The sequence below is a fragment of the Miniopterus schreibersii genome (assembly GCF_964146895.1).
Source record: "Miniopterus schreibersii genome assembly, chromosome: 13".
Taxonomy (NCBI): Eukaryota; Metazoa; Chordata; class Mammalia; order Chiroptera; family Miniopteridae; genus Miniopterus; species Miniopterus schreibersii.
In genome coordinates this window covers 41,363,817-41,378,009 of record NC_138113.1, presented here as the reverse complement: position 1 = coordinate 41,378,009, position 14,193 = coordinate 41,363,817, and the positions used below count along the sequence as shown (strand labels likewise).

Sequence of the window (14,193 nt, the reverse complement as noted above, 5' to 3'; positions counted from 1 at the left end):
ACAGGCTGGGAAAAAACCAAATTGGAGGACTTTAAGGGAAAGATCGACAGCAATACAGTCATGGTAGGGGACTTCCACACCCCACTGACTTTATTAGATAGATATTCCAGACAAAAAAATCAACAAGGAAACAGTGACTGTAAATGACACCTGATCAGATGTATTTCATTGACATTTACAGAACATTTCACCCCAAGCTTCAGAATATACATTTTCCTCAAGTGCACATGGGACATTTTCAAAGTTAGACCACATGTTAGGATACAAAACAAGTCCCTACGAGTTCAAGAAAACTGAAATTGTTATCAAGCATCTTCTCTGACATTTACATCATGGAATACTATGCAGTTGTAAAAAAGAAGGATCCCTTACCCTTTGAGACAGCATGGTGGGACCTGCAGAGTATTAAGCTAAGCAAAATAAGCCAGTCAGAAAAAGACAAATATCACATGATCTTACTCATATGTAGAATCTAATGAAAAATAAACCAATGAACAAAATAGATCCAGAGACATAGAAGCATGGAACAGATTGATAAATTTCAGAAGAAAAGCAGGGGTGGGTAGGTGGGAAGAGATTAACCTAAGAACTTATATGCATATATGCATAACCCCTGGACACAGACAATAGTGTGGTAAAGGCCTGGAAGGAGTGGGGGTTCAGAGTAGAGGGGATCAATGGGAGGAAAAGAGACATCTGTAATACTTTTGACAATAAAGATAAATTAAAACATTAAAAAAAAAAGTTTTAGACTTTCCCCCAATGACCATGTCTTAGTAAACATTTTTATCAAATGTATGGACAAAAAGTTAATACATAAATGGCACAAAGCTAGAGAGATATTAAAATTGTTTTTTAATCCCTACCTGAGGATATTTTTTCCATTGCTTTTCAGAGAGAGTGAAAGGAGAAGAGAGAGGGGAAAAAGGGAAAGAGAGGGAGAGAGAGAAAGAGAGAGATAGAAGAACATTGATGTGAGACAGACACATCAATTGGTTGCGTCCCTCACGCATCCTGACCAGGGTGGGGACCAAGCCTGCAACCGAGAGATACATGACCTTGGCCAGAATCTAACCCAGGACCCATCAATCCGCAGGCTGATGCTCTAACCACTGAGCAAAACCAGCTAGGGATATTTAATATAATAGGGATATTTAATATATTAGATGATCTAATTGAAATTAAAAATCATTCCAAGAGTCTTGAACATTAATATAAAACCAAGAAGAAGAAACACAGTACAACTGAAAAGAATTATATGTACAAGCAATGGGAACAGAAATCTGGTCAGCAATTTTAAAAGACCACTATAAATCATGGGTTGACTCCTGGTTGGGGCACATGCTTGGGTTTGGGCTCAATCCCCAGTGAAGTGCGTGCAGGAGCCAGCCGATCAATGACCCTCTCTCAGTATTGATGTTTCTCTCTCTCCCTCTCCCTTCCTCTCTCTGAGATCAATAAAAACTTTATTTAAAAAAAAACAAAAAAACACACACAAAAAAAAACCCCACTGTGTTTAAGAGGAATACAAACTAGAGTCTGCCCAAAGAAAGGAAATTTGATTGCGGAGGCGGTCTCAAAACATCAGTATATGAAGATTAAAGAAACAAGGAAATACAGATCACTGGGAGAAATACGTACTTTTAAACAGAAGCAACAAATTATCCATTATTTGTTAATTTTGTTTTTCATAAGCATATATGTAAATGTAAAATCCAACCTAATTTATACTTTTAAAAACTTTTCCAAAATTGATATGTCAAATAACTATGTTATATCTCTGATGAACTATTTTCTAAGAAAATGTATGAATTAGACAATAAAGTCTACACATATGATAGCTATATTGACTTTAACAGGATTAATAATAACAGCTAAAATTTTTGAGCACTAATCAGATATCACACATTCTAATAAGCATTTTATAGACTTTATCTCATGCAAGCCATACCAAAACCCTTTAAGACAGGTATTATTACACTCTATTACTATTCATAATAGCAGACCAAATGTCCAGCAACAAGAAAATGGATAAACAATGATCATTTCTCACACTGAATACTTAGAGAAATAAACTAAAACTATGTATAGCTACATAAAATCTCAAAAACCTAAGATTATATGAAAAACACAATTCTCGTAAGCATATATACCATGTTAATTCCACCTTTTATAGAGTTCAAAACTATACTGGCCCGGCCAGGCGTGGCTCAGCGGTTGAGCGTTAGCCTAGGATCCAGGAGATCACAGTTTGATTCCTTGTTAGGGCCCAGGCCCAGGTTTCGGGCTCAATCCCCAATTGGGGGCATGCAGGAGGCAGCCAATCAATGACTCTCTCATCACCGATCTTTCTATCTCTCTCTCCCTCTCCCTTCTTCTCTCTGAAATCAATAAAAATATATTTTAAAATAATAATAATAAAAGAAAACTATACGGAACAGCAAGAAAATCAATACATGTCAGGATAAGTAGTAGAAGAGTATGACTGGGAAAGGGAACACACAGAGCTTCAGTGTCATTTGGTAACATTCTATTTCTCAAGATGAATGACTAATATACAGGAATTAATTTTACTTTATTCCTTATATACATTTTATATCTAGTTTCTATTCACGAAACGGTTTACAATAGAAGGAAAATAAGTACTATTAAAAAGAAAGTGATTTATACATAAGCTATTAAAAAGCTATCCTCTGTGTTCCTAAGCAGAGGATATACATCTGAAAATAGCTGGACTTGATCTGCGTCACAAGATATCACCCTCGAGAGAAAATAAGAGTGACAACAATATATTGATAAAACAAATCCTCTTATTTTCCAAAGGAGGTAAATTTTTTTCAATAGACGAATTTGGAATTAATCAAAACCTACAGAATCTAATCCTTAATCTTAACTTTTAAAGAAGACTCCTAACACTTTAAGCCAAATACTATCAGTGACTTAGCCAGTCATCAATGCCCAGGTAAGAGATCCAAATTCTATTACCCTTTCTTTCACATTTTCTTTTTTCATTTCTAGATTTATTTCATACCTTGGACAAGTCAGCTCTCTCATGACTAAACAACTTTGCTTTGATTTCTTCTACTTTTCTCCGGTCATCTTCATTTAATTCTGAAAGGGAGTAGCCACACTCACGAGCCATATTAAACTTCAGATTCCAGGCTGGAAAGAAAGTATAAACACACTTGAGATAATACAATGCAAAAGTGATAATTTGTCAGTGATTATAAGAGCACAGAAGATCATTCTATCTAATTTATGCTTATCACATGCTTAGCAAAAAGTGTGTGCTCTAAATTATATGACAAACTATTAGAAGTTCTTGAGAGAGATCATTTCATTGGAGAGTTTTATTTTTTAAAACCACATTTTACAGATTTTTCTCCAAAAAGGCCACTTTAAATAGGGTATTTAATCATTTTTATCTTAATCTTCCTTCTAATCAGAACAGTCCCTTTGCCTTCTCCATTAGCTCCTGCTACAGTTACTGCCACTTCCACAAGAGCTGATATTTTAAAACAAACAAAACTTGGGAATTTTTTTGAGAATCAAAATATACTTAAGTGATAAAAGGAACGGTTTAGGTAGTTGATCTCAAGGAAAGATTCCCAGGTAGGTCTAGCTTGTTTATAAGTTATCCTTCAAAATATATTCCCCACATTGTCCTAAAGATTTTTTTCTTTTTTAATGGAGTTCTACTATTAGAGATTAAAAGGATTAACAAATATTCTCTTTCAGACCTCTAATCCAAGTTTTAGTATGAAATACTGTGATTAGTTTTTTCCAGTGTCTACCTAAGATCTACTCCAAGAATGTTATTAGCAAAGGGGATGAAAAAGTATATGTAGTTTTATGATACAATGATTTAGAGCAGAGTAAACTGGGTTTTGTTTTCTATCTCCAAAATAAGGATACTATAATGGGAGGATTAGGGAAAACATGAGAGCTTTGGGAGTTTGGAAACTCAAGCCATCTCCTTACTCTCCTCTCCTTCAGACATCAGAACTTACTTAAGACCCTAAACTCAGACTAGCACTATTAATACTATGATTTAGCTACATTATTGATTAAATGGGCTTATTCTGGATTGTAGTAGAAAATGCAATCATCCTAACAGTTCTACAAAATAAATTTAGAACACCAAACACTTAACTTTAATTATTAAACTGCAATGTTTATAAGCTTCATCTGCCTTTATAACAATCAGTTCTTACCTCGTGCGCGTACCCGACATTCCTCTTCCTCTGCATTTCTGAGTATTTGTTTAGCATGATTCAATGAGGATTCACATTTCAGAAGGTTTTTCACATGTGCAGCCAATGAATCTACACTACTACCACCCCCATCATCACTCTCTGACACACCCTCTTCCTCTCTGCTCTCTGTCATGCTTGTCTTCGGTGAAGCATATGGAAATAAATTTAGAAGAACATCAGAAACTGACTCTAAGGAATTACTGTCCCAAGAGCAGGAACTTGCTTCACTACTTGAATCACTTTTTATGATAGTCATCATAGGGATAAGAATTTTATTCCCAAGGGTTCCACTATACCCTTCAGGTTCAGATCTCATTACAGATCTGGCTGCTTTATATTGCCTTAGGGTTTCGTCTAATGCCACTCTCGCTCTGCTTTCTGCTTCCTGTAGAGGACTTCTAACTGTAGTTGAACTAATAAACTCCCAATTTTCAATGCCTCTCTGGCATTTCAGATTTGACTGTGTGCTAGTATCTTTCTGAATATACTTGTTGTATGGATTCTCCTCTGTGAATGGCTGTCTCTGAGGCAAATCAACATTAGATTCATCAGTTGTAGGGGGTTCTTTGAAGCAAACAACCTTCTTAGATTGAATAAATGAAATATCATTAACATCTCTGAAAGGTACAAGGGGAGCAGGAAAATTGCATCGTTTCAGTGCTATATTTTCTGCCTCCATCAAAAGTGTCCGAATCTCTTTAAGAGTTTTAGAACCATTATCTGTATCCTGGAATTCCTCAGAGCTAATATCTTTAAAACCCGAAGGTTCTGCTTTATTTATTACAACTCTACCATCAGCTTGAGAATTTAAGGGCATATCGTTTGAGATAATACTAGAGTTAGAAGAGTCCAAATTATCTATTAGCCTTTGGACATGGTCTGAAACAAGTTTATGCTTCTCACTATGTGAATAAGTACCAGGGTGAACTGTTGATAACCCAGTAATCTGATCAGCTTGACCAAGACCACTTGAAAACTTCAGGGCATCTTTAGTTAGACGTCTATCTGGCAAATCCTGTTGATAGAATTTATTTGGTTTCTCCCTATGTGAAAAAAAACTAGGAGGAACTGATGGTAATACAGTTTTCTGGCCCGCTGGTACAGGAATCGTTGATACTGTCAGTACATCTTCAGTTAGAAGTTTGTCTGGCAATTCCTGTGGGTAGACAATATCAGATTTCTCTCTCTGTGAAGAGGAACTAGAAAGAGGTATTGGTACCCCAGAATTCATATCAGTTGATTCAGGAACAGATGAAATCTTTGAAATATCTTCACTATGAAGTCTACCTGGCAAATGCTGTTTAAAGAAAACACTGGGCTTTATTCTCTGAGAATAAGAATTACGAAAAACTGTCAGTAATGGAGTCTGCTGGTCGTCTGGTCCAATCACAGTTAAATTCTTGGGCTTCTCTTTATGTGAATAGGAAATAAGGGGAGCGGTTGGTAACTCAGTCTTCTGGTCACCCGGTAAAATCACAGTTGAAATCCTGGGTTTCTCTTTATGTGAGTAAGAACTAGAAGTTCCTGCTGGTATCTCAGTCTTCTGGTCAGCTGGTCCAGGAAGAGCAAAAACTTTTAAAGCTTCTTCAGTAGTATCTGGCAACTCCTGGTAAAAAATACTGCCCTTTTCTCTGTATGAGTAGGGACCTGAAGGAATTATTCGTATCCCAGTCTTCTGGTCGGTTGGTCCAGGAATAGCTGAAACTTCCAAAGTGTTTTCAGTAATATCTGGCAATTCCTTCTGGTAAGGGAAGATGGGGCCCTCTCTATGTGAGTAGGAAGAGGGCACAATTTGTATACCAGTCTTCTGGTCAACTGCTCCAGGAACAACTAAAAGTTTTGAAGCATCTTCATTATGATCTGGCAACTCCTGCTGATAAGAAATGATGGGCTTCTCTCCAGGAGAGTAAGAAGTAGAGGTTACTACTGGTATGCCAGTTTTCTGGTCATCTGGTCCAGAAACCCCTAAAACTTTTAAGGCCTCTTTAGTGAGATCTTGCTCATAAGAGATGACGGGCTTTTCTCTATATGAATAAGAAATTGATGCTACTGTAGGTATCCCAGTCTTCTGGTCAGCTATTCCGGGAACACCTAACACTTTCAGAGCCTCTACAGATAGATGACTACCTGGCAACTCCTGTTGGTAAGAAATAATAGGCTTTTCTCTATGTGAGTAAGAAGCAGAGGCTAATGTTGATTTTCTGGTACTTTGGTCACCTGGTTCAGGAACAGCTGAAACTTTCAGAACCTCTACAGTTAGCCGACTATCTGGCACAGCCTGTTGATAGAAATTAATGGGCTTCTCTTTATTCGAGTAGGAAGTAGAGGTCACTACTGCTATTCCAGTATTCTGGTCACCTGGCTCAGGAACAGCTGTAACTTTCAGAGCCTCTTCAGTTAGCTGATCAACTGGCAAGGCCTGTGGGTAGAAAATAAAGGGCTTCTCTCTATGAGAGTAGGAAGGAGAGGAGATTGTAGGTAACCCAGTCTTCTGGTCAGTTGGTCCAGGAGAAGCTGAAACATTCGGAGCCTCTTCAGTTAGCTGACCATCTGGCAAGGACTGTGGGTAGAAAATAAAGGGCTTCTCTCTATGAGAGTAGGAAGGAGAGGAGATTGTAGGTAACTCAGTCTTCTGGTCAATTGGTCCAGGAGAAGCTGAAACATTCAGAGCCTCTTCAGTTAGCTGACCATCTGGCAAGGACTGTGGGTAGAAAATAAAGGGCTTCTCTCTATGAGAGTAGGAAGGAGAGGAGATTGTAGGTAACCCAGTCTTCTGGTCAGTTGGTCCAGGAGAAGCTGAAACATTCAGAGCCTCTTCAGTTAGCTGACCATCTGGCAAGGACTGTGGGTAGAAAATAAAGGGCTTCTCTCTATGAGAGTAGGAAGGAGAGGAGATTGTAGGTAACCCAGTCTTCTGGTCAGTTGGTCCAGGAGAAGCTGAAACATTCAGAGCCTCTTCAGTTAGCTGACCATCTGGCAAGGACTGTGGGTAGAAAATAAAGGGCTTCTCTCTATGAGAGTAGGAAGGAGAGGAGATTGTAGGTAACCCAGTCTTCTGGTCAACTGGTCCAGGAGAAGCTGAAACATTCAGAGCCTCTTCAGTTAGCTGACCATCTGGCAAGGACTGTGGGTAGAAAATAAAGGGCTTCTCTCTAAGAGAGTAGGAAGGAGAGGAGATTGTAGGTAACCCAGTCTTCTGGTCAACTGGTCCAGGAGAAGCTGAAACATTCAGAGCCTCTTCAGTTAGCTGACCATCTGGCAAGGACTGTGGGTAGAAAATAAAGGGCTTCTCTCTATGAGAGTAGGAAGGAGAGGAGACTGTAGGTAACCCAGTCTTCTGGTCAACTGGTCCAGGAGAAGCTGAAACATTCAGAGCCTCTTCTGTGAGATGTCTATCTGGTGAGGCCTGTGGGTAAAAAATAATGGACTTCCCTCCAAGTGAGTAGGAGCTTGGAGGTACTGTTGGTATCCCAATCTTCTGATCACCTGTTCCAGGAACAGCTGAGACTTTCAGACCCTCTTCAGTTAGATGACTATCTGGCAACTCTTGGTAGAAAAGAATGGGCTTTTCTCTATGTGAGTAGGAAGTAGGAGGTTCTGATGGCAACGCAGTTTTCTGGTCAGCTAGTTCAGAAACAGTTGAAACTTTTAGAGCCTCTTCAAGTAGGTGACTATCTGGCAAGGCCTGTGATGAGATAATAATATGCTTCTCTCTAGGTGGATAGGAAGTAGAAGGTAATGTTGGTATCCCAGTCTTCTGGTCAGCTGGTCCAGAAATGATAGAAACTTTCAGGGCCTCTTCAGTGAGGTGAGTGTTTGGTAAGGCCTGTGGATAAAAAATAATGGGCTTCTCTCTATGTGAGTAGGAACTAGAAGGTTCTGATGGCAACCCAGTCTTCTGTTCAGCTAGCCCAGGAACAGCTATAACTTTTAGAGCCTCTTCAGGTAAATGACTGTCTGGCAAGCCCTGTGGGTAGGAAATAAAGGGCTTCTCTCTATGTGAGTAAGAAGTAGAGGTTACTATTGGTATCCCAGTCTTCTGTTCAGTTGGTTCAGGAAGAATTAAAACTTTCTGAGCCTGTTCAGTTAAATGATTGTCTGGCAATCCCTGTTGGTAAAAAATATTGGGCTTCTCTTCAAATGAGTAGGCCCCAGAGGATCCTGATGGTATCCCAGTGTTCTGCTTAGCTGGTTCCAGAACAGATGAAACTTTTAGAGCCTCTTCAGTTAGATGACTATCTGGAAACTCCTGCTGGTAATAAACAATGGGTTTTTCTCCATGTGGGTAGGCACTAGATAGTACTGTTTGTATCCCAGTGTTCTGGTCAGCTGGTCCAGAAAGAAATGAAATTCTCTGAGCCTGTTCAGTTAGATGACTGTCTGGCAACTCCTGCTGATAGAAAAAACTGGTCTTCCCTGTAGGTGAGTGGGAAGTAGGGGGTGCTATTGGTATCCCAGTCTTCTGCTGAGCTAGTCCAGGGATAGCTGGAACTTTCTGAGCCTCTATAGTTAATTGGCTAACTGGCAACTCCTGTTGGTAGATAATATTGGGCTTCTCTCTATGTAAGTAAGAAGTAGAGGTTACTGTAGGTATCCCACTCTTCTGGTCAGCAAGTCCAGGAGCAGCTGAAACTTTCAGAGCTTGTTCAGTTAGATGACTATCTGGCAACTCCTGCTGATAGAAAAAACTGGTCTTCTCTCTAGGTGAGTAGGAAGCAGGGGGTGCTATTGGTATCCCAGTCTTCTGCTGAGCTAGTCCAGGGATAGCTGGAACTTTCTGAGCCTCTTTAGTTAAATGACTAACTGGCAACTCCTGTTGGTAGATAATATTGGGCTTCTCTCTATGTAAGTAAGAAGTAGAGGTTACTGTAGGTATCCCACTCTTCTGGTCAACAAGTCCAGGAGCAGCTGAAACTTTCAGAGCCTGTTCAGTTAAATGACTTTCTGGCAATGTCTGTTGATAAAAAATATGGGGCTTCTCTCCACGTGAGTAAGAAGTAGAGGTTCCTGTTGGTATCCCACTCTTCTGGTCAGTGAATCCAGAAACAGCTACAACTTGTTGAGACTGTTCAGTTAGATGACTCTCTGGCAATATCTGTTGATAAAAAATATGGGGCTTCTCTCCACGTGAGTAAGTAGTAGAGGTCCCTGTTGGTATCCCACTCTTCTGGTCAGTGAATCCAGGGACGGCTACAACTTGCTGAGACTGTTCAGTTAGATGACTCTCTGGCAATATTGGTTGATAAAAAATATGGGGCTTCTCTCCACGTGAGTAAGAAGTAGAGGTTCCTGTTGGTATCCCACTCTTCTGGTCAGTGAATCCAGAGACAGCTGCAACTTGCTGAGACTGTTCAGTTAGATGACTCTCCGGCAATTCTTGCTGGTAGAAAATACTGGGCTTCTCTCCACGTGAGTAAGAAGTAGAGGTTCCTGTCGGTATTCCAGTCTTCTGGTCAGCAAACCCAGAAACAGCTACAGCTTGTTGAGACTGTTCAGTTAGATGACTCTCTGGCAACTGTTGCTGGTAGAAAATATGAGGCTTCTCTCTATGTGAGTAAGTAGAGGATACAATTGGTATGCTTGTTTTCTGCTCAGTGGATCCAGGAGTAGCAGAAACTTTCAGAACCTTTTCAGTTAAATGACTTTCTGGCAATGTCTGTTGATAAAAAATATGGGGCTTCTCTCCACGTGAGTAAGAAGTAGAGGTTCCTGTTGGTAACCCACTCTTCTGGTCAGTGAATCCAGAGACAGCTACAACTTGCTGAGACTGTTCAGTTAGATGACTCTCTGGCAATTCTTGCTGGTAGAAAATACTGGGCTTCTCTCCATGTGAGTAAGAAGTAGAGGTTCCTGTTGGTATCCCAGTCTTCTGGTCAGCAAATCCAAAAGCAGCTGCAGCTTGTTGAGACTGTACAGTTAGATGACCCTCTGGCAATTCTTGCTGGTAGAAAATACTGGGCTTCTCTCTATGTGAGTAAGTAGAGGACACTATTGGTATGCCCGTTTTCTGCTCTGTGGATCCAGTAGCAGCAGAAACTTTCAGACTCTGTTCAGTTAGATGACTTTCTGGCAATATCTGTTGATAGGAAATATGGGGCTTCTCTCCATGTGAGTATAAAGTAGAGGATACTGTTGGTGTCGCAGCTGATTGATCAGCTGGTCCAGGAACAAATGAAACTTTCAGCGCCTGTTCAGTTAGATGACTGTCTGGCAGTGGTGGCTGAGAGAAAACGTGCTTTTCTCTTTGTGAATAGGAACTAGAAAGTACTGTTGTTTTCTCACTCTTCTGGTCAGCAGGTCCAAGAACAGCTGAAATTTTTGGAGCCTCTTCAGTTTGATTAGTATCTGGCAATGCCTGTTGGTAGAAAATACTGTGCTTCTCTCCAAGAAAGAAAGAACTTGGAGGGACTGTAGATATGTTGGTCTTCTGGTCAGCAGGTTCAGGAACCGCTGAAACTCTTAGAGACTCTTCAGTTAGATGACTTTCTCTCAACACCTGTGGGAAGAAATTATTTGGCTTCTCTCTTAGTGAGTAGGAACTAAAGGGTAATGTTGATATCCCAGTCTTCTCATCAGCTGGTTCAGCAGAGTCTAAAACTTTTAGTGTCTCTTCAGTTACATGACCATTTGCCAATATCTGTTGGTTGAGAGACTCAATATGCAGACCAACAGTATTCTCCACAGAAGACCTTACAGCCAAGTGAGAAAAGTCCTCAGAAGACAAGGGTAAATGAGATCCAATGTCTGATTCTCCAGAAGTGGTAGTGATGTCGGCTTTCAAATTGGATTGAGTAATTTTACTTATGACTCCTTTAGAAATATCTCCTAAAGAAAGATAAATTTGTTAATAGTATATATTTTTTGAATTGAAAAATACTTCTTGCCCTGGCTGGTGTGGCTCAGTTGGTTGGAGCACCGTCCCATACACCAAAAGGTCTCAGGTTTCTCAGGTTCGACTCCCTATCAGGGCACATACCCAGGTTGCAGGTTCAATCACTGGTCAGGGTGCATATGAGAGGCAATCGATGGATGTCTTTCTCTCTCTCTCTTCCCGCTCCTCCCTCTTCCTCTCTCTCTCTTAAAGCAATAAAAACATGTCCTTGGGTGAGGATTTTTTTAAAATACTGATTCCTAGGCCCCCATCAGAGAATGAGATTCCACTAGTGGGGGGGGTTTAAGCATTGGTATAAAAGAAAAAATATTTCTTTTATGCACTAAAAGAAAGCAAGCTTTCTTTCCTTCCTTGGGAATTTACACTCTAGAAAGGAATCCTAAGGAAACAGTCATCAAAGGACACAAATATTTACACTCAAAGATATTTATTACAAAGCCATTTAAAGCAGCAATCTAATGTGAAAATAAGTTAAATACTCAACAACAGAACTATAGATTAAAGATAGCAGTATAGCAATTTGATGAAATATTATGCAGACCTTTAGGTGATTTTTAAAGAATTTTCAATGTGCTGTGAAAAGGCTGTCTACTCTGGGATTTGATTTCACACTACTTATAAGCTAACAAGTTAGCCTGTTACTGTGTCATGTATGCTAGCAGAAGTTTTGATACTCCTCAATTGAGACAAAATACATTATTCCATGGCATAGCAAAGGATCATCAGCTTATTTTCATGCATTTCCCCTCTCTCCCACATCCTACAAGGGCAATGCAATATGGCCCAGATGGATACTATGCATTCAGTGGGTTTAACTGACTCTGCTAATAAGTGTAGCCATAGTAAGATATGTTAGGTTTTTTTACATTATCACCCGAGGATATTTTTTCCATCACTTTTCAGAGAGAGTGGAAGGGGCGGGGGAGAGAGAGAGAGATACATCGATTGATTGCCTCCTGCACGAGTCCTGACCGGGGGCCAGGGATCAAGCCTGCAACCAAGGTACGTAACCTTGGATGAAACTGAACCCGGGACTCTTCAGTCCTTGAGCCAAAGCTCTAACCACTGAGCCAAACCGGCGGCTAGGGCAAGATATTTCCTTTTAACAATATGAAACTGTAAACCCTCTAAAGGTTACACTAAGAAGTTTAAACGTAACTCTATATGGCATAGGAAATTATTGACAGATATGATCAGAACTGTATTGCAGAAATACAGGTTCTAAATTGAAAAGGGAATACAAAAGTGTAAGCAGTACTGTCTCACCGAACTTTCTGCAACAATGGAAATGTGGTATATTTGTACTGTCAAATACAGTAATTCTAAATAAAAATAGTTCTAAATAGCAATGGGATGTAAATAACTGTAATAGAAATGGCAAGATTTGACAAGTAATGAGTTCAATCATTTGTTCACTCAAAAAAATAAATTGCATACTATAGGCCAGTCACTGTTCTAGATGCAGAATATAGTAGCAATAAATAAACAGACAAAGCTTACAATCTCATTCTGTCTCACAAAGCTTACATTCTATCAAAAAGAAACAGACAATAAGTAAATTGGTAAAACATATGGTAGCAAAATGATTGACATATTCAGCAAAAATTAGCTATACTTTACAGACAGGAAAATTAAATTTCAAAGGTAATGATATAGCAAGTGCTGGTCAATGTAAAGACCTTCTTTGACTAATTCAGTAGGTCTGGGGTGGGATATCAAATTCTGCATTTCTAACAAGCTCCTGGGTAATACCCAATACTATTGGTCCTTAGACCACATTTTGAGTAACAAACTTCTATTTTCCTAGAGTTGTACAGTGAGTAAATGACAAAAACAGACAGTTTAGCTTTCTAATTATAACTGAAAATTCTGAACTCTTTTCACTATAACTGTCATTCTAAATCCACTGGTGAGCTTCAAATAAGGAGCTGAAAATACAGTAAGGACTGAATTATAAAGTAAAAAGGTAGAAATATCAAGTATTAACTTCAAGAAAACTAAAAGAAAAGGGAAGAATGTACAGTGCATTGCAACTTTAGAAGGATATGGGTTATGAAAATTTTTGAGAAAAAAAAGCTCAAGAAATTAATAAATCAAAACAGATTAATAAACTGACCAACCAATGGGTCAAAAAATAAATAAAAAGAGAAACAAAAAATACCTCAAGACAACTGAAAATGGAAATAAAACATTCCAAAACTTATGTGAAGTTTATAGGGACAAATGCCTATATCAAGAAACAAGGAAAGTCTCAAATAACATAACTTTACATCTCAAAGAAATAGAAAAAGGATAAACAAAGCCCGAAGTTACCAGAAGGAAGGAAAGATCAGAGCAGAAATAAATGCCAAATAAAGACTGAAAAGGTCAATGAAACTAAGATACGATTTTTTAAAAGATAAACTATATTGACAAACCTTTGGCGAGACTCACCAAGAAAAAAAGAGACAGGACTCAATGAAAATCAGAAAGAAAAGCGGAGAGAAAATCCAAGATAAAGGCAGAGTAGGTAGAAGGTACACTCACCTCCTCCCAGGACCAAACTGAAATTACAACTAAAATATAGAAAAATCAACCTGAATAGCCAACTGAAGACTCCTGAAGAGAAGTCTTATAACCAAGGATTTACAGAAGCTACATCGAGACTGGTAGGAAGAACAAAGACAGGAAAAGGGCTGGCCCCACTCCCACCAGAGGTGGCTGAGATTCTGGAGGGATATCTCAGCAGCAAAGGCTCCCCTCAGGAGTATGGGGTTCAGACCCCACACCAAGCATAACACCCCAGAGCACCAGAACTGGGAAGAGGCACCTATATAACATATGACTATGAAAATCAGCTGGGATTCTGTCCGCCAGGGAGACAGGAATCTGCCAGAGACATAGACACCCTCTTCAAGTGCCAGCACACAGTCTTGTTCACAGCCATTCACCCTGGGTTCCAGTCAAGGGAGGGCGGAGGGGACTAGAGTTGTGTGAGGAGAGAATATGGTTGTGACTCTAGGAAAGAGCTGAAGGGACAGCTGCCAAGATCCCTGTACTGAGTCC

The 14,193-nt window shown here is 39.5% G+C and overlaps 1 protein-coding gene across 2 annotated transcripts in view; it reads right to left on the bottom strand.

Moving 5' to 3' along the window:
• Nucleotides 1-14,193, bottom strand: part of ALMS1 (ALMS1 centrosome and basal body associated protein) — a 113,404-nt gene that overhangs the window by 57,836 nt on the left and 41,375 nt on the right. For both annotated transcript variants that reach the window (XM_081156973.1, XM_081156974.1), the window contains 2 exons: nt 4,215-11,081; nt 3,032-3,162 (listed from right to left, as the gene is read on the bottom strand). In XM_081156973.1, coding sequence (XP_081013099.1) covers nt 3,032-3,162; nt 4,215-11,081 — 6,998 coding nt within the window. The remainder of the gene's footprint in view (nt 1-3,031; nt 3,163-4,214; nt 11,082-14,193) is intronic.